General features: G+C 38.5%; 1 protein-coding gene across 1 annotated transcript in view; it reads left to right on the top strand.

Annotated features, from left to right (window-relative positions):
* Nucleotides 1-17,486, top strand: part of LOC307196112 (uncharacterized protein) — a 380,928-nt gene extending 363,442 nt beyond the window's left edge. The window contains exon 5 of the mRNA XM_079940846.1: nt 15,819-17,486. Coding sequence (XP_079796972.1) covers nt 15,819-15,932 — 114 coding nt within the window. The 3' untranslated portion in view covers nt 15,933-17,486. The remainder of the gene's footprint in view (nt 1-15,818) is intronic.
* The last annotated feature ends 1,794 nt before the right edge of the window (nt 17,487-19,280 follow it).

Raw genomic sequence — 19,280 nt, 5'->3', positions numbered from 1 at the left:
TATATCATTTTCAAATAAGATAAAATACTGGGACATTAATTGCTAAACAAGTCTAAGTTTACCTGCATTTTTCTGATTATACAAAAACTAAAGAGGTTTGGGCCTATTAATAAACAAATCCTGTACCACATTTAAAAATTATGCTATAAGGAAATACATATGTGTAGAAATTATGAAATGTATATGTTTGCCAATCAAAAATAGTGGTATAACAAACAGTTTACAATTGCTTACTTCTTACTTTTCACTAGAAATTAAGGTTTATAAGGGTTAACAATTCTAATTGATATAAGTAATTAAAACTACTAAATTAATAAGGAAAAAATCTTTGTATGGAAGAAAAATTTTTAAAACAGGATAAGGAAAGGAAAGGCATATTGTTAAGGGGAAAAAAAGTAATTTTGTCCTAAAGAGAGGTTAAACATAGAACAAAATCTGAATACTAAAAAAGGAAGCTATAGAAAGTTTGTGGAAAAGGAGCCATGGTCACAACTGACTAAGATTAGATTGAATTTAATTGAGTAAATGAAACTTAATACCAAAAGTAAGCTAGTGCAAACCTAGAATTTGATTTTCTCTGTTAAGATAATAAACTTTTCTTGGAATATTGATCTGTTTTTTATAACAAATTATAAGTATTCTGCTCTTAACTTTTTGTATTTGCCTTTGAAATCTTTTCTTGTCACTGGTTAAGTGTATAACTAAGTACTGTTTCGCAGTGATCTGTGGTCCTTCTTCACCAAGTGGATTGTGTTTTTGTTTTCTAATTTTTTATTTTTTTTACAGCCTTATTGGAGAATAATTACTTTACAGTGGTGTTAGTTTCTGCTGTATAACAAAGTGAATCAGCTATACATATACATATATCCCCATATTTACTCCCTCTTGCATCTCCCTCCCTCCCACCCTCCCTCTCCCACCCCTCTAGGTGGTCACAAAGCACTGAGCTGATCTCCCTGTGCTATGTGGCTGCTTCCCACCAGCTATCTCTTTTACATTGGTAGTGTATATATGTCCATGCCACTCACTCACTTCGTCCCAGCTTACACTTCCCCCTCCCCATGTCCTCAAGTCCATTCTCTATGTCTGCATCTTTATTCCTGTCCTGCCCCAAGGTTCTTCAGAACCATTTTTTTCTTTTCTTTTTTTGATTCCATATATGTGTTAGCATACGGTATTTGTTTTTCTTTCTGACTTACTTCACTCTGTATGACAATCTCTAGGTCCATCCACCTCACTACAAATAACTCAATTTCGTTTCCTTTTATGGCTGAGTAATATTCCATTGTATATATGTGCCACATCTTCTTTATCCATTCATCTGTTGATGGACACTTAGATTTCTTCCAGGTCCTGGCTATTGTAAATAGAGCTGCAATTAACATTCTGGTATATGACTCTTTTTGAATTATGGTTTTCTCAAGGTATATGCCCAGTAGTGGAATTGCTGGGTCATATGGTAGTTCTATTTTTAGTTTTTTAAGGAACTTCCATACTGTTCTCCGTAGTGGCCGTATCAATTTACATTCCCACCAACAGTGCAAGAGGGTTCCCTTTTCTCCACACCCTCTCCAGCATTTATTTTTTGTACATTTTTTGATGATGGCCATTCTGACTGGTGTCATTGTAGTTTTGATTTGCATTTCTCTAATGATTAGTGATGTTGAGCATTCTTTCATGTGTTTGTTGGCAATCTGTATATCTTCTTTGGAGAAATGTCTATTTAGGTCTTCTGCCCATTTTTGGATTGGGTTGTTTGATTTTTGATATTGAGCTGCTTGTAAATTTTGGAGATTAATCCTTTGTCAGTTGCTTCATTTGCAAATATTTTCTCTCATTCTGAGGGTTGTCTTTTTGTCTTGTTTATGGTGTCCTTTGCTGTGCAAAAGCCTTTAAGTTTCATTAGGTCCCATTTGTTTATTTTTGTCTTTATTTCCCTTTCTCTATGAGTTGGCTCAAAAAGGATCTTGCTGTGATTTATGTCATAGAATGTTCTTCTTATGTTTTCCTCTAAGAGTTTGATAGTGTCTGGCCTTACATTTAGGCTTTTAATCCATTTTGAGTTTATTTTTGTGTATGGTGTTAGGGAGTGTTCTAATTTCATTTTTTTACATGTAGCTGTCCAGTTTTCCATTCGCCACTTATTGAAGATGTTGTCTTTTCTCCATTGTACATCTTTGCCTCCTTTGTCATAGATTAGTTGACCATATGTGTGTGGGTTTATCTCTGGGCTTTCTATCCTGTTCCATTGATCCATACTTTTGTTTTTGTGCCAGTACCATACTGTCTTGATTACTGTAGCTTTGTAGTATAGTCTGAAGTCAGGGAGCCTGATTCCTACAGCTCTGGTTTTCTTTCTCAAGATTGCTTTGGCTATTCGAGGTCTTTTCAGTTTCTATACGAATTGTGCAAATTATTGTTCTAGTTCTGTGAAAAATGCCATTGGTAATTTGATCGGGATTGCACTGAATCTGTACATTGCTTTGGGTAGTATAGTCATTTTCACAATGTTGATTCTTCCAATCCAAGAACACGGTATATCTCTCGATCTGTTTGTATCATCTTTAATTTCTTTCAGCAGTGTCTTATAGTTTTCTGCATACAGGTGTTTTGTCTCCTTAGGTAGGTTTATTCCTAGGTATTTTATTCTTTTTGTTGCAGTGGTAAATGGGAGTGTTTCCTTAATTTCTCTTTCAGATTTTTCATCATTATTGTATAGGAATGCAAGTGATTTCTGTGCATTAATTTTGTATCTTTCTACTTTACCAAATTCATTGATTACATCTAGTGTTTTCTGGAAGCATCTTTAAGATTCTCTATGTATAGTATCATGTCATCTGCAAACAGTGACAGTTTTAGTTCTTCTTTTCCAATTGGATTCCTTTTATTTCTTTTTCTTCTCTGCTGTGGCTAAAACTTCCAAAACTATGTTGAATAATAGTGGTGAGAGTGGGCAACCTCGTCTTGTTCCTGATCTTAGTGGAAATGGTTTCAGTTTTTCACCATTGAGAATGATGTTGGCTGTGGGTTTGTCATATATGGCCTTTATTATGTTGAAGCAAGTTCCCTCTATGCTTACTTTCTGGAGGGTTTTTATCATAGTGGCTGTTGAATTTTGTCAAAAGCTTTTTCTGCATCTATTGAGATGATCATATGGTTTTTCTCCTTCAATTTGTTACTATGGTTTAAGACATTGATCGCTTTGCATATATTGAAGAATCCTTGCATTCCTGGGATAAACCCCACTTATCATGGTGTATGATCCTTTTATCGTGCTGTTGGATTCTGTTTGCTAGTATTTTGTTGAGGAATTTTTGCTTCTATGTTTATCAGTGATATTGGCCTCTAGTTTTCTTTCTTTGTGACATCTTTGTCTGGTTGTGGTATCAGGGTGATGGTGGCCTCACAGAATGAGTTTGGGAGTTTTCCTCCCTCTGCTATATTTTGGAAGAGTTTGAGAAGGATAGGTGTTGGCTCTTCTCTAAATGTTTGATAAAATTCGGCTGTGAAGCCATCTAGTCCTGGGCTTTTGTTTGTTGGAAGATTTTTACTCACAGTTTCAATTTCAGTGGTTGTGATTGGTCTGTTTATGTTTTCTATATTTTCCTGGTTCAGTCTCGGAAGGTTGTGCTTTTCTAACAATTTGTTCATTTGTTCTAGGTTGTCCATTTTATTGGCATAGTTGCTTGTAGTAATCTCTCATGATCCTTTGTATTTCTGCAGTGTCAGTCGTTACTTCTCCTTTTTCATTTCTAATTCTATTGACTTGAGTCTTCTCCCTTTTTTCTTGATGAGTCTGGCTAATGGTTTATTAATTTTGTTAAACTCTCAAAGAACCAGCTTTTAGTTTTATTGATCTTTGCTATCATTTCCTTCATTTCTTTTCATTTATTTCTGATCTGATCTTTATGATTTCTTTCCTTCTGCTAACTTTGGGGGTTTTTTGTTCTTCTGTCTCTAATTGCTTTAGGTGTAAGGTTAGGTTGTTTATTTGAGATGTTTCTTGTTTCTTGAGGTAGGTCTGTATTGCTATAAACTTCCCTCTTAGAAATGCTTCTGCTGCATCCCATAGGTTTTGGATCATCGTGTTTTCATTGTCATTTGTTTCTAGGTATTTTTTGATTTCCTCTTTGATGTCTTCAGTGATCTCTTGGTTATTTAATAGTGTATTGTTTAGCCTCCAGGTATTTGCATTTTTTACAGATTCTTTTCCTGTAATTGATATCTAGTCTCATAGCATTGTGGTCAGAAAAGGTACTTGATACGATTTCAATTTTCTTAAATTTACCAAAGCTTGATTTGTTACCCAAGATATGATGTATCCTGGAGAATGTTCCATGAGCACTTGAGAAGAAAGTGTATTCTGTTGGTTTTGGATGTAATGTCCTATAAATATCAATTAAGTCTATCTTGTTTAATGTATCATTTAAAGTTAATGTTTCCTTATTTACCTTCATTTTGGATGATCTGTCCATTGGTGAAAGTGGGGTGTTAAAGTCCCCTACTATGACTGTGTTACTGTCAATTTCCCCTTTTATGGCTGCTAGTATTTGCCTTATTTATTGAGGTGCTCCTCTGTTGGGTGCATAAATATTTACAATTGTTATATCTTCTTCTTGTATTGATCCCTTGATCATTATGTAGTGTCCTTCTTTGTCTCTTGTAATAGTCTTTGTTTTAAAGGCTATTTTGTCTGATATGAGAATTGCTACTCCAACTTCTTTTGATTTCCATTTGCATGGAATATCTTTTTCCATCCCCTCACTTTCAGTCTGTGTGTGTCCCTAGGTCTGAAGTGGGTCTCTTGTAGACAGCATATATACGGGTCTTCTTTTTGTATCCATTCAGGCAGTCTATTTCTTTTAGTTGGAGCATTTAATCCATCTACATGTCAGGTAGTTATCGATTTATATGTTCCTATTACCATTTTATTAATTGTTTTGGGTTTGTTATTGTAGGTCTTTTCCTTCTCTGTGTTTCCTGCCTAGAAAAGTTCCTTTAGCATTTGTTGTAAGGTTGGTTGGTAGTGCTGAATTCTCTTAGCTTTTGCTTGTCTTTAAAGGTTTTAATTTCTCCTTCGAATCTGAATGAGATGCTTGCTGGGTAGAGTAATCTTGGTTGTAGGTTTTTCCCTTTCATCACTTTAAATATGTCCTGCTACCCACTTCTGGCTTTCAGAGTTTCTGCTGAAAGATCGTCTGTTAACCTTATGGGGATTCCCTTGTATATTATTTGTTGCTTTTCCCTTGTTGCTTTTAATATTTTTTCTTTGTGTTTAATTTTTGGTCGTTTTATTAATATGTGTCTTGGTGTGTTTCTCCTCGGATTTATCCTGTATGGACTCTGTGCTCTTCCTGGACTTGATTGATGATTTTCTTACCCATATTAGGGAAGTTTTCAACTGTAAACTCTTCAAATATTTTCTCAGTCCCTTTCTTTTTCTCTCCTTCTTCTGGGACCCCTATAATTCAAATGTTGGTGCATTTAATGTTGTCCCTGAAGTCTCTGAGATTGTCCTTAATTCTTTTCATTATTTTTTCTTTATTCTGCTCTGTGGTAGTTATTTGCACTATTTTATCTTCCAGGCCACCTATCCATTCTTCTGCCTCAGTTATTCCACCATTGGTTCTTTCTAGAGAAGTTTTAATTTCATTTATTGTGTCATTCATCATGGTTTGTTTCTCTTTAGTTCTTCTAGGTCCTTGTTAAACATTTCTTGTATTTTCTCCAGTCTATTTCCAAGATTTTGGATCATCTTTACTCTCCTAGCTCTGAATTCTTTTTTAGGTAGACTGCCTATTTCCTCTTCATTTGTTTGGTCTGGTGGGGTTTTACCTTGCTCCTTCATCTGCTGTGTATTTCTCTGTCTTCTCATTTTGCTTAACTTACTGTGTTTGGGGTCTCCTTTTCTCAGGCTGCAGGTTCGTAGTTCCTGTTGTTTTTGGTGTCTGCTCCCAGTGGATAAGTTGGTTCAGTGGGTTGTGTAGGCTTCCTGGTGGAGGGGACTGGTGCCTGTGTTCTAGTGGATGAGGCTGGATCTTGTCTTTCTGGTGGGCAGGACCACGTCTGGTGGTGTGTTTTGGGGTGTCTGTAAACTTATTATGATTTTAGGCAGCCTCTCTGCTAATGGGTGGGGTTGTGTTCCTGTCTTGCTAGTTGTTTGGCATAGGGTGTTCAGCACTCTATCTTGCTGGTCATTGAGTAGAGCTAGGTCTTAGCGTTAACACGGAGATCTCTGGTAAGCTTTTGCCATTTGATTTTACATGGGGCCGGGAGGTCTCTGGTGGACCAATGTGCTGAACTTGGCTCTCCCACCTCAGAGGCTCAGGCCTGACACCTGGCCAGAGCACCAAGACCATTTGGGAATTCTGAGGTCTTCTGCCAGCATTCAGTAGGTGTTCTGTAGGAGTTGTTCCACTTGTAGATGTAGTTTTGATGTATTTGTGCGGAGGAAGGTGATCTCCACGTCTTACTCCTCTGTCATCTTGAAGGCCTCATCCTGATCAAGAATTTTTTATACCATTTGATATCTGACAGACTTCCCCAAATGAAATTCTAAATGAAGTCCTTCTTGCTAACTGAGATTTTTCAGGAGGCCCATAAAACATCTCAAAGAGATATATTAAACTAATTAGGCTTATTTGGTATGTTAATTTATATGGGAAGCATTGTGAAATAAGTGGTGATAAGCCTTAGATTATATTGCATGGATGAATGTTATTAATATGTGTTCTAAAATTTATATAAAATTCCTAAAAATCTGATGTTTCCTGGTAAAATGTTACTAGTCATAATTCAGGTTACCTTAAAATTTTATGTGTCACAGAAATAATGAAATTTCTTTGTCAATTTCACTATAATGAATCAGAATTTTTACAAAAATGCTTCATCTTCAAAAACATTCATAGACAGGACTTTTTGACAGATACAGGTTTCTGCTAACTTTCAGATCATACCACTGAATAAGAAATTACAGAACTCTAATGGAAAACCTGATGGCTTCATAAAGCTGCTAACAAAAGATCAACAGGAATTAATTACATCGAAATGAATGAACTGATGAATATAATTATAATTCTTATGATTTTTTGTCTGAAATATTACTGGCTCTTTAATCTTTTCTTCCCAGGCATAAGGAAAGCTTGTATCTTAAGCTAATTATGATTTATAGCAATTTCTTAAATTATATCTTTGTATCAGTATTGAACAATTTACCATTTTCTCCCTACCTAATCACTCCAGAATTTGGAAACCCTTAGAGAGTATTCTTATTTTCATGGCAATATAGTTTTACAGTAGTTCACTAAGAGTCTGTTCTCCTTGTAACAGGACACAATTGGAAATATCAGTTATATTACCAAGGCTTTGATTAGAATATCATATTTGAGAAGGTGTATCAAATCAGATACGACCAGGTAGCTGTAAGGATCTAAGACTGACTTTATGGAGCCATGAAGCCCCTTGGAAAAACAGACTGGTGCCTTGCTTACAGGGTTTCCAGCAGCCTTACCAGGTGAGTAAGGAAGGCCACTTCCTGGCAGGTTCAGGAACCTCAGGATATTTTGGGGCTGTTCACCCAAATCTATAGATATTATAAGCAAGTCTGATGGTACTTTTCTGGCTTGGCTTCTTGGTCTCAAGAAGCATTTAAAAATTCAACCTGGAGATTCCTTATGAAAAGTTCTAGCAAAGCAGACTTAAAAGAGCCTATATTGTCAACCTCTATTCTTGCTGGACTTATGTAAATAATCAAGCTAACTTTATGGAAACTAGACTTATTTTGTGAACAAGTTAGCCTTATTTTGGCTATTTTTTATCAAAATGAGGATGATTTTTGAGAGAAAAATTATGTTTCAATAGAAACTGTTATACACAGTTGTGGATATTAGATTCTAGTTCTGTTAATTGTCTTTGAAGTTTTTTTTTCTACCTGTGAACTGGACTGGATCCTGAATTCTTATGGGTTTCTTCAAATATTTGGCTACAACTCTCCAAACTAACATTTCCAGTTTTTCTCCCACTTTTGACTTGGATCATATGGAACTAAAGCTGCTCTTTTCCTGAAGTCCTCCAAATGGAAGGTGAACAACTTGTTATAAACTCGAGACATCACTACAATAGCCCATGTTTACAGAATCCTCATGCCTGTTGCTGTGTGAGCCAAGCAGAAAGTTTACCTGATCACTTGATGACATCATCAGAGATATTCAAACTACAGACCAGGAAAATTCATCAGATTGTCACTACTTGCCCTCAGTCCATCTGAAGATGCTTTGAACCTGACACCCAGAAACATTCTTGACTGGGAGCTCAGGACTCAGACACTGGGTTTCTAGTTTACTCCAACCATTAACCTTTGTTTTCCTTTGCCTCCATAGAAATACCTCTTATCAAATACCTGATTGCTTGTACCTTATAAGCCTAACTTTGTGATCCCACCTGCATCACTGCCTCCTGAAAAGAGTTAACTGAACTACCTTTTGTCAGGAGTAAGAGACAGACTCAATGAGGCATAAAGCAATCTACCAACTCAGCTTCTGGATTGCAGAAGGCAGGATTATATGTTGGCAAAATTTGTCACCCCAAAATATATCTCTTTGGCATGTGGATTAATTTAGGCTGATCACTTTCAAGAAATGGAAGACTCAGGAAGTCTTTTTTTTCTTTTTACTTTTCCCTTAGCTGCCTATAGAATTTGATAAAGAGCCGGTTCCCAGAATTGAGCTATCACCAGAGATATCTTCAGAGAATATGGGCTAAGTGTGGTGGAGGAAAATCGACAGAGTCTAGAGAGCAGAGTCCACTCTGTGTCCCACTGTCTCTGTATAGCCAAGCAAACATTTGTTTACCAAACATTTGCTTTTCTGTCTCCATGTGAATTGCCTTCCTCTCCTTTGAAGTCCCAAACAACTATCCCCAACATCCTCTTTTGTCTTGAGCTGAAGATGGCATTTAAGGTGAGGGCTTCAGACATTTTGGCAAGTTCCTCAGTTTTCCTGTGTATCTTCTATATATACATGTTATTAAACTTTTGTTTGATTTTCTCCTGTTAACTGGTCTCATGTCAACTTAATTCTTGGACCAGCCAGAAGAACCTAGAAGGGTAGAGGAAAATTTCTTCCTCCCTCCCCATCAGTGGTATTTTAAACGCAAAGTTATAAGAAGAATACCAAAAAAAAAAAAATACTTTATGTGTAAAAGTATTTACCAGTATGCATGCCTTCTTAGTATTAGCATTACATTGCATTTTTCTTAATATGCTTTTATTAATACATTAAACTATAAGACAAGGTCATACCAAAAGACAGTGACAACGAAAGAGAGAAAGATTGGAAAAAAATCTAACAAAAACCCAGTGGTAGCAAAGAAATCCAAGAAATTCCAGTGGAACTGTTAAAAAGTTTTAAAATGGACTGTTTTTTAATTAACACTCCTTTGAGATGGCTGCTCTCTTGCTGATTAGAATATTGTAGCAAAAGTCATATGGCCTTAGAAAGAAAAGTTCTCGTGCCTCACTCAAAACTAGCTATAACATCAGCATTGCTAAAGGCACGAAATTATTTTTAAAGGCATGAGTCCTGATAGTTTTACTCTCAAAGAAAACTTTAATATATTATGTTGTCTAGTTACCAACTTGGGGAGTACTTATAATTTGTCATTCTTTAGTTTTCAAAACACTTTTTTATTATAAAATTTCCTCCATTCCACAGTAGGTGTCTATAGCCATTTTTTCCAGATAAATACAGAGTATCTATTTGAATTGATTGAATTCAACAGATCCACTTCATGATCTTATATTTCTGTCTTCCCACATTTAAAATAAATAAGGTTAGTACTGATAGAACAAGTTTGTATGGGTCTTTTAGAAGGATCTATTTTTTCATCACACCTCTTTTGTTCCATCTTGCTTAGCAAATCAGATGCTAGATATATTTTGATTAGTTTGTACTTTAATGGATCATGTATGGAGGGTCCACCTTTCACATTGGGGCCATTAATTTTTCTTGAGTCTGATGGAAAAAACAGGTAGAGCTTTTTGTGTGTGTGCTGATTGAAAAGTGATGGATTATTTTCATGTGGTAAGAAACACAATGTTTTCTTTAGCACAGCAGGATATAATGTTTGCAAGGTCTAACAGTGAAATATTATGCATATTTGCCGCTGGCCAGCTGCCAGAAATGGAACAGCAAAATCAGAGGAGATTTTGAATTTGAATCTTAAAACCAGTGCAGCCTACGAACTAATGAGCCATTCTAAGCAGAAAAAGCATTTGTACTAATAGATGATTCCTGCCATACATGCCAGCATGTAACAAAATGGTAAATAATTATTCATTTAAATGTTACCTTGAACTTTATTTCAAGGGAAAAAAGAAAAGATGCTTATTCTGAGTGTAATTTCAAATAGGTACCACTGCAAAGATTTTTTTCCCCCCCCAATTCAGAGGCCCATGACATTTCCTTCCCTATGAAAGCAGAGTCATTTTCTATATAGTATTTTTTTCTCATGTGGCTGAAAAACTGATTCACAGAAAATTTTTCATTTCAGTGTTATTTTGTATTCAAAACTGGTGTTTTCAAATCAGTATACAGCACCCTGAAAAAGCTTTGAAGCATTATAGAAATAAAGACATAAACACGATTATAAAAGGCAGGGGAGAAGATATTTTGGGTTTGCTGAATGTCTTGAGTTCCTTTGTTTCCGAAGTCAATGGGCATCCTTTCTACACTTAGCATTTTATATATTTTGGTAAACTACTGGCATAGGGAAATAAAATTTGTATGTTCATTTACATCCAACTTTTCAAGATACTGTTTTCTAAGAAATATTTCACATCTTAGAAAATTGGAGGCTCCTTTTCTGGGCTTTTCAATTTTATTGTATTTGATCTTACTTTAGGGCCAGGGAATTTCATTTAGTAGGCATTGAAAGAAATTTGGGTCTAGCGGAAAATACTTGCTCAGTTTTGCAGGGAGAAGCTACACAATCTCATGGAAAATACACTTCATATTACTGTCCGCCTTGTAAACAGAGAAATCTAACAGGAGAAGACATTTGCTCCATCTTGACGCCTTATGTATTTTATATTACAGTATTTCAATCTCCATTTTAAAGGTGGAATTATTACTTTAAATTATAGGCTTTCACTTTTAAGACCATCATAATCTCCCAGTGCTGCAACACTGCAGGGAGGGACACCAATGCTCAGTCGCCTAGAAACAGAGGATGGGAAGGAAGAGGGGAAAAGTTCGGCTGCACTGTTGCATCGCGCTCTTTAAAAAATCACAATTGAGACATGCTTGTGACAGATTCAATCAGGCCGTCCTCCTGCCTGAGTTACTGGCCAGGTGTTCCGTTTTGCTGGAAGCTGCATTAACCCTTCTGGGCCCCTGGGGTCCTGCAGAGTAATTTACTGCTACATCACCCCAAATGGTGCTCCTGCAGCCCAAGGCCTGGTCTATCTCCAAATCGACACAAAACCTCAAAGACCTGCTAGAGGTGGCTTATAAATTAGGAAAATATGGTTTCTCTTCTAGATACTATTTTTTAAATGTCACAAATTACAGTCACTTTTGATTTGTTTAAAGTATAAATAACAGATTATTTTAAAGAGCTTAGAGACTGTATAGTCCATGTATTAACCTGACAACAAGTCCCCCAATCTTAATTTAAAATAAAAAAAATGAAAACCTACGATGCATGCAAAATAATAAAATTATAAATTTAAATGTTTCTTTTTAAATTTGCTACTCAGTAGTCATACATGCTAGGAAATGCACTCTTGATATTTAAAAAATCATTTTTACAAGGGCTACCCAGATACTTGAATTGTTTGAATTGAATCTGCTTTGTCCAGATGGTTTAAAACTGATTAAAAATTAGGAATGCAAGAAAAGTTCAGAGAGACTTAAAGAACATATTAGAATGCTTCAGTACATATATTTCTAAGCAAAAAATAGATAATGTCAATGCTTAAAATATAAACGTTAAAGAAATTGTAAGTTGTACTAGATTCTGTCCAACAAAACGAGTAGGTGGTGTTTAGGCTACACTGAAACTAGAAGATAATATTCAGAATTTAGAAGTATAAGGGAAAAATAAACTTGTCTATGTTTTATTTTTACTGGAAAATTCTAAAAGATAGAAAAACAGGAAGGAAGGAAGGAAAGAAGGAAGGAAGGAAAGAAACTTTACTAGTACTGTTAAAATGTTAAGTGACAGTATGATGCTTCCATCATAATTAAATTAAGATTATAGCATCTATTCAAGACAATTAAAAAACATACAATATATAATAAATATTTGCATATGTATAATTATTGTATACATAATATATAATTAATATGACTAAAAAACTATAATGTTGGGTGTTTTTTACATAAGTTTATGATTTTCTTTTCCCTGATCTCCATTTTCCCTGCGTTTTGCTCATGACAGCAATCAGGTTCCTATATTCTGTATTTGATGATGTTATTTAATGATTAGCATGTCCTTCTGGTTCATCTCACTTAGCCTATAAATTCCAAGTGGTGACCCATCAGTTGCACCCTGTTGAATTCTCCCTTGGCTTTCACCTTGGCCTCTGAAAACGCCTAACTAGAGTCAATATATTAAAGAAGAGTGAGCAGCGTTTCATGTATTTAATATTTAAGGGGATAAAGATTTAACTTCAGGGCACAACAAATATACCAACTATCTAACTAGAGATGTTATTATTTAAATGTTCGATTGAAATTTAACATGCATTTTAGAACTTTTCTAATCTCCCCAAGACTTTATAATATTTTATCCTAAGCAGCTGAAGACTGAGCATAAGAAAGGATTCACAAGTACAGACTTTACATTGAAAACCTCCACTGAACGTTGCTCAAGCTTGTGAAGTGAAAAGTATAGTGGTTGACTAGCCACACACATATTTTTAATAATTGCACATCAAGCATATTTTGTTGTTATATAATCAGATGGCTTAGGTATGTCAAATGTACTTTCTTCCCAAGACTAAAAGTAAGAATTTGCAAGTAAAAAAAAAAGCAATTACAGTTCAATTACATGCCTGTGACTATAAACACTAAAATAAGTCAGATTTCTTCTTGTAATATCAGATTTGAATTTACCATATTTTCCTTAAGAACAATTTTCTATTAGAAATCACAATTGCCCCTCCATGAGAAAAAGTAATTGAGGATACTCTAGGTAAAGTTTTCCTGAAAATGTTCTTGGCATGCTCACTTTTACTGAAACATTCTATAATAAACAGAAGTTGAATCTGTCTTTAAGATAGTCACTTCCCTCCCGTAGATTCTAGAAACTCACAATGTGTGTTGGATTGAAAAAATCACTTGTGCTTTTGAAACCTTAGTAGGACTAAGGGTTTTCAATCCATAAAAATGTTAACAAACAAAATCCATTCTAACCTCTTAAAACCTTTAAAGTGGTGGACTTGCATTTCACTGTCACAAAACAGAGCAATAGTGCAATTTTAACTGATAAATTTGAAAATGCTTTCTCTTTTAAGGATTGCAGAGTTTCAAATGCTTCGGTACTAAAAACCAACTGACAGATCTTTTATGAATATTTGGAAAATCATCCTTAGCTCTTTTGTAACCCAGCAAAGATGCAAAAAGAATCATAATATGCATTTTGGAAAGCTGTGTGGTGATATAAAAGACTCCCATGCTAAGAGCAGACGGAAAATGGTGGTTATTATTAATTTAGGAAAACAAAAGAGCAGCCCAGCATTTCAGTAATGTGGCAAGTTGTGTGCTCTTGAAGGAGAGGGGCGTTTATAATTGGATTTTAGAGTAATTTAGAAGACGAGCTAGGATGTAATGGTTGTGTATTAGAGGTTAGAACTACAACAGAAGCCCATAATGTAAGGGTTCATTGCACTGGGAGAAAACAGAACAAAGAAAAGCAGCATCAACTGAAAATGGCCTGAGCAGGAAGCAACAAGGTGAAGCAGGCTGGGGAGACCCGGGGCTGGAATGTTCTCGCCTGGAGCCAGCAGTACTGCAGGCTGCAGCTCCTTCTAACGCAGACAGTGAGGAACACGGGCTTCCTTCAAAATATTTTTTCTGTAGTGACCTTGTCACCCTCCCGCCTCCCTCCTCCTCCCTACGGGCAAGTTCAGCTTGGCGAGTCTCTCTCCCCAGCTGCCCAGCAGTTTATCACTGACTCTCCTCCACCCAGGCCACGCGTCTTCACCAGCCGTCCCTGGCCTCACCTGCCGGACCTCAGGTTTTCTCAGGGGAGGTTACGGGGATTCTGTCCATAGGCTCCCTCCACACCACATACACACACACACAGACACACCCAACATATGTATTCACACACTCACATACACACACCCCACCCCCAACCCATGTATTCACACACACTCACACTCACACACTACACACATACCCCAACCCATGTATTCACACACTCGCATACACACACACATACACACACTCACATACACACATACCACACACATACCCCACCCCCAACCCATGTATTAACACACACACACACACACACACACACACACACTCTGACCCGACTGCTTGGTCTCTCTCCATCCTTCCTCAGGGAGCTCTGGGCTTCTGCCCTCTGGGAGAGAAGGAGAAAGAGTCAGAAGGAAAAGTCAAACCTGCCTCCCCATCCACCAACTTTCATCCCAAGCCTCAGGCAGCTCAAGGCACCCTCTCACCCCTTTACTGGGATCCTGTTTGCCAGAGCCTGTCGCTGGGGTCCGAGCTCTGGGGCGAAGGCCCCGGGTGAGCGGCCCCTTTTGGAGTAAATAACCGAAGCCCGGGCAAGTAGCGCCAGCTTCTAGAGTCCCGGGGTTGCGCTGCTAGCTGACGGAAGGGTCCTGTGAGTGGAATTCCTTCCCAGTTGCCGGAGCTTGGCTACCCCCTGCTGGGCGGGAAGCTCAGGCCTTGAGACTCAAGCCACTCTGCTCAGGGTCAAGTCTCCTTCCAGGGCCTTAGAAGGGATCCACCCCTTTCCTGTCAAATTGTTATCCCACGTTCCCCACGTGAAGCTGGCGTGTGAAGTTCCCTTCCAATCCCCAGGAGGTGTTAAAGACATTTTTTTCCCCCAAGCCCTCTGGATGCCAGTTTAAGCAGAACAAATCTATTTATTTTTTGTGAAGATCGGTTTATTAAAAGCACACACATAACTCAGATTGTATAGGGAAATGACGTTAGGCTTTGTTGAGCGTGAAAAGTGAGCTTGCTCAAGCCCCATTGCCAACCCTTCAGTGCATCATTTTCTGCCGCAGCAGAACGTGGGCCATGTTAAGAGGACATCAGCCCAGAGGCCTAAAATCTAGCCTAACTAATTTCCAAGCTCTCTCCAGCCCTCTCCTCCTCACAACCCCCTTTATGCCCCTCTCAAGAAAACCCCAGCTCCATGACGTAGGAAACTTTGGCAAAATATAAGGGGACGGGAAACCAATTTTTAACTGGATCAAGTTTTCATACACAGATTAACACATTTTAATTGTCCTACAAACCATTCTTGTAGTCACTGCTAACAAAATCCAGATTGAGGAAATTCACTGCCGTCACTATAATGTGTATACACTATTAAGACAGTTATGAAACCTCAGACACATTTGGAAGACATGGCTTAAAAGCGCCTTTAATACAAAATAAAATAAAGTAAAATACAAATAAAAAGAGATTAGTGTTCTGAGCTGTAACACAGCTACGGTTGTAGACAGAAACGGCGGAAACATGTAAACAGAGGGTGCTGTTAGTGACTCAGTGACCCAAATGTCTTTCTCAGGCTCACACAGTTCTAATTCTGACACCCTTTTTCACTGCATTTAGTTTGCAGACCATGCAGAAAAGAAACGGACATTCGGATTAAGTAAACGGGGGCTTTACATACAGCCACTAGACGGCCAGAGAGACAACTTCTGTTTACATGGAAGGCGCAGATGAAGACAAAATGTTAAAACGGCACCTCTTCCTGCATTTACTGGTGTGAAGTGAAAACCCAGATATCTTCACCAGCAAATGAAGAAGGGACGAATGGGTTTCTAACCTTGCCTGGTGTGTTAAAGTGTCAGAACTCTTGAAGTCCACATCATACCACAGCCTCAGACATAAACATTTCTCTCTGTCAGAAGGGGGTAAACATATTAGGATTTGGCTAAATCCTCCAGTTGTTTGAGTCCTATGTTGTGGTCTAGAATCATCTTTGATGCTATTTCCAGCTGAAGTCAGTCCTGCTCGATGCCTTAAGCAAATGAGAGGAGAGATGAGGTTGACCGTGAAGGTAAGGACTGACTTGAGATTTTACTTTCCTTTTCGTCAGCAGAATAGCCTGAGTGAGAATGCAGTACACAAGTACACGAACAACTGGTTTCCCCAAATCCCACACTCTGAATCTATTTTTTTCTTAATGACCCATGTTTCAATTACTGCTCTCAGGATGCAGTCTCAGTATTGTCCTGTGCGGAGAGTTTACTGAGGTGGTAGGGATTACAAGGGAGGGAGTGGGGGAGGCGGGGGTGGGGGGAGAGGGCAGACACCAAGCAAAGAGAGAAGCCTATCCCAGATGTAGGAGGCTCTCACTTACTGTGAATTCAAGTAACCCTGCCCCCCTCACACAGCTGAAGAAGCATGTCCGCCTTTCCACGAAATTCTGCCAAAAGACATTCAGTGGTCAGCAAACTGAGTGATTTCCCTTCTCCAACCCTTGCTTTCTGGTGATTCCAACCCCTTTCTTATTTGAGCCACTTCCTCTTTCCATTTTGCTTGAACTTCAAGTCAAATCAGCCCTATTTGTTCTCAAATACTTCTTTACAATTAATTAATCAAACACCCAAGAGAGATTTATGGGTCTTTCTTGTGTTCAGTATTGTACACTGAGCTGTGGAGGATACAAAATAAATGAAAGAGACTGCCGTTAACCTAAAGTATGTTATGTGATTAGAAAAACCACATTAAACTAATAATACACAATGGAATAGAAGCGAAAGTTAAATAGTAAGATAAAGATTGTCAAAAATGAAGTACTTCAAAGAAGAGAAAAATAGTGGGACAAGAAAATATTTATACAGCTTCAACGAAGAGATAAAACCTGAGTAACGTGCTATCACCTTGATTGTGGTGGTGGTATCATAGGTGTAGGCATATGTCCAAACTCATCAAAATATATACATTAAATACACGTAATTTTTTGTGCATTAATTTTACCTCATAAAGCTGTTAAAAAAAACTGAATGAATCAAATAATAGAAAACATTATTTGAGTGATTATTCTGTGTCAGGCAGATAAAGATTATAATTCTAAATACTTTTATGTGTTTTATCTCCTTTGATCCTCTTAACAACCCTAAGAGGTAAACATTATTATCTCCATCTTAGAGCTGAAAAAAACTGAGGCTTGGAAAAGTTAGACTCAAACAGCTTGCAAGTGGCGGGGCTAAGATTTGACCTCTAACCCAGGACTTGTAAAACTATGCTACTGTATAGAATGAGAGAATGAGTTAAAAAAAAAAAGAAAAGAAACAGCCAAGGAACATTGCAAGCCAGCCTTCTCTTTTTTTTTTTTTTTTTTTTTTTTGCGGTACGCGGGCCTCTCACTGCTGTGGCCTCTCTCGTTGCGGAGCGCAGGCTCCGGACGCGCAGGCTCAGCGGCCATGGCTCACGGGCCCAGCCGCTCCGCGGCATGTGGGATCCTCCCGGTTGGGGGCAAGAACCCGTGTCCCCTGCATCGGCAGGCGGACCCTCAACCACTGCCCCAGCCTTCTCTTTTGAACTGGGTGGGTTTCATTGTCCTACAGCTTTGGAGTCACGTTTGCCAACATTGTTAACCAAAAGAAACTGTGACTGCTCCATATCCCAGAGTGTTCAGTATTGCACATAGGCCAGTACACATATTAAAAGTCTTAAAAATACCCCAGGTCGGGCTCCCCTGGTGGCACAGTGGTTGAGAGTCCACCTGCCGATGCAGGGCACGCGGGTTCGTGCCCCGGTCCGGGAAGATCCCACATGCCGCGGAGCGGCTGGGCCCGTGAGCCATGGCCGCTGAGCCTGCGCGTCCAGAGCCTGTGCTCCGCAGCGGGAGAGGCCACGGCGGTGAGAGGCCCGCAAAAAAAATACCCCAGGTTGCATATGAAAGAGACAAGTGTGGCTAGTGAAAAAGAGTCAAATAACATTGGAAAGAAATGTAGGCAGCTGCAAAAGAACGGTCCAAGTAAAAAGTAGTAACTGCCCTTGATCATATTTTCATTGGAAGTTTATGCTCAGAATGATCTAGGTGAGAGGTAAAAGAGGGTTTACAAATGCGGGTGCCCACTGACAGGAACACTGCTAACAATTTGGGGGTCTGCAGCAAGAATACAAATAGTGGCCCACATACTGTATCTTTATGTTTAAAAATATATATAATCAAGGTAACAAACTATTAAAGTAAAACGTGTTCTTTTTTACATTAATTAACAACCTGGAAGGCCAGTATTGAATTTAGATTTCTTGGACTACTAGAATTCTGTGTTAGAATATGGTAATGTGTATAGAGTGGCTCATGGCCTATGATCCCAATCCCAGCGTCAATCCTGTGACTCCCCCTTCTTTTCGCACCTTGGGCTCTGTTCTGCACTTCAAGGGCCTCACGTCTAAGTTGTGTTCACAGACCTGCACCCTAAGTTCCCCCATGGATCTCTCAGGCCTTGGAGTGTCACACTGGCAACACAGTTTGTCTTCAGGAGGGGATACCCAGGGAAGAGGGCGTACAGGTGTGGTGTCATTTGCTCAGGGAATTCTGGGAGCCTGGTGCCTGGAGCATGATGTAGACCCTTGCTACTCGTGGCACCAGGGAATTATTAGAAATGCCAACTCTCAGACCCACTCCAGGACTACTGAATTAGAATCTGCATTTTAACAACACCCTCAGGTGTTGCATAAGCACATTAAATTTAGAAAAGTGCAGGGCTACAAGGAAGGGTGACTTCTTGCAGGCAGGTCCACTTGTTCTAAGGAGTCCTTACCCTGTGGGGGTAGGGATGGCTGAACAAGGGCCCAGATGGATACCACTAAAGAGTAGACTAGGACAGGATCTTGCCAAGGTCTGAAGGTCAACAAAGCCCAGGCACATTATAAAAATGATTGGGTAGGCCTAGTGTAAAGGACATGTGCCGTGATCTATGAGGGGGATGCTGAGGGTATCAGCCCTGCCCAACAGAGTCATCCTGTTAAGGAACCCTTTACTGAAACCACCCTCCCTGGCCAGGACTGATGATAACTGCTTGCCTGACTTATCTCACGACAGGAGGTCCCGAT

Source organism: Stenella coeruleoalba, assembly GCF_951394435.1.
Source record: "Stenella coeruleoalba genome assembly, chromosome: 13".
In the NCBI taxonomy this organism is placed as follows: Eukaryota; Metazoa; Chordata; class Mammalia; order Artiodactyla; family Delphinidae; genus Stenella; species Stenella coeruleoalba.
The sequence above is the reverse complement of the archived record's forward strand: the minus strand, read 5'-3'. Positions and strand labels throughout refer to the sequence as shown.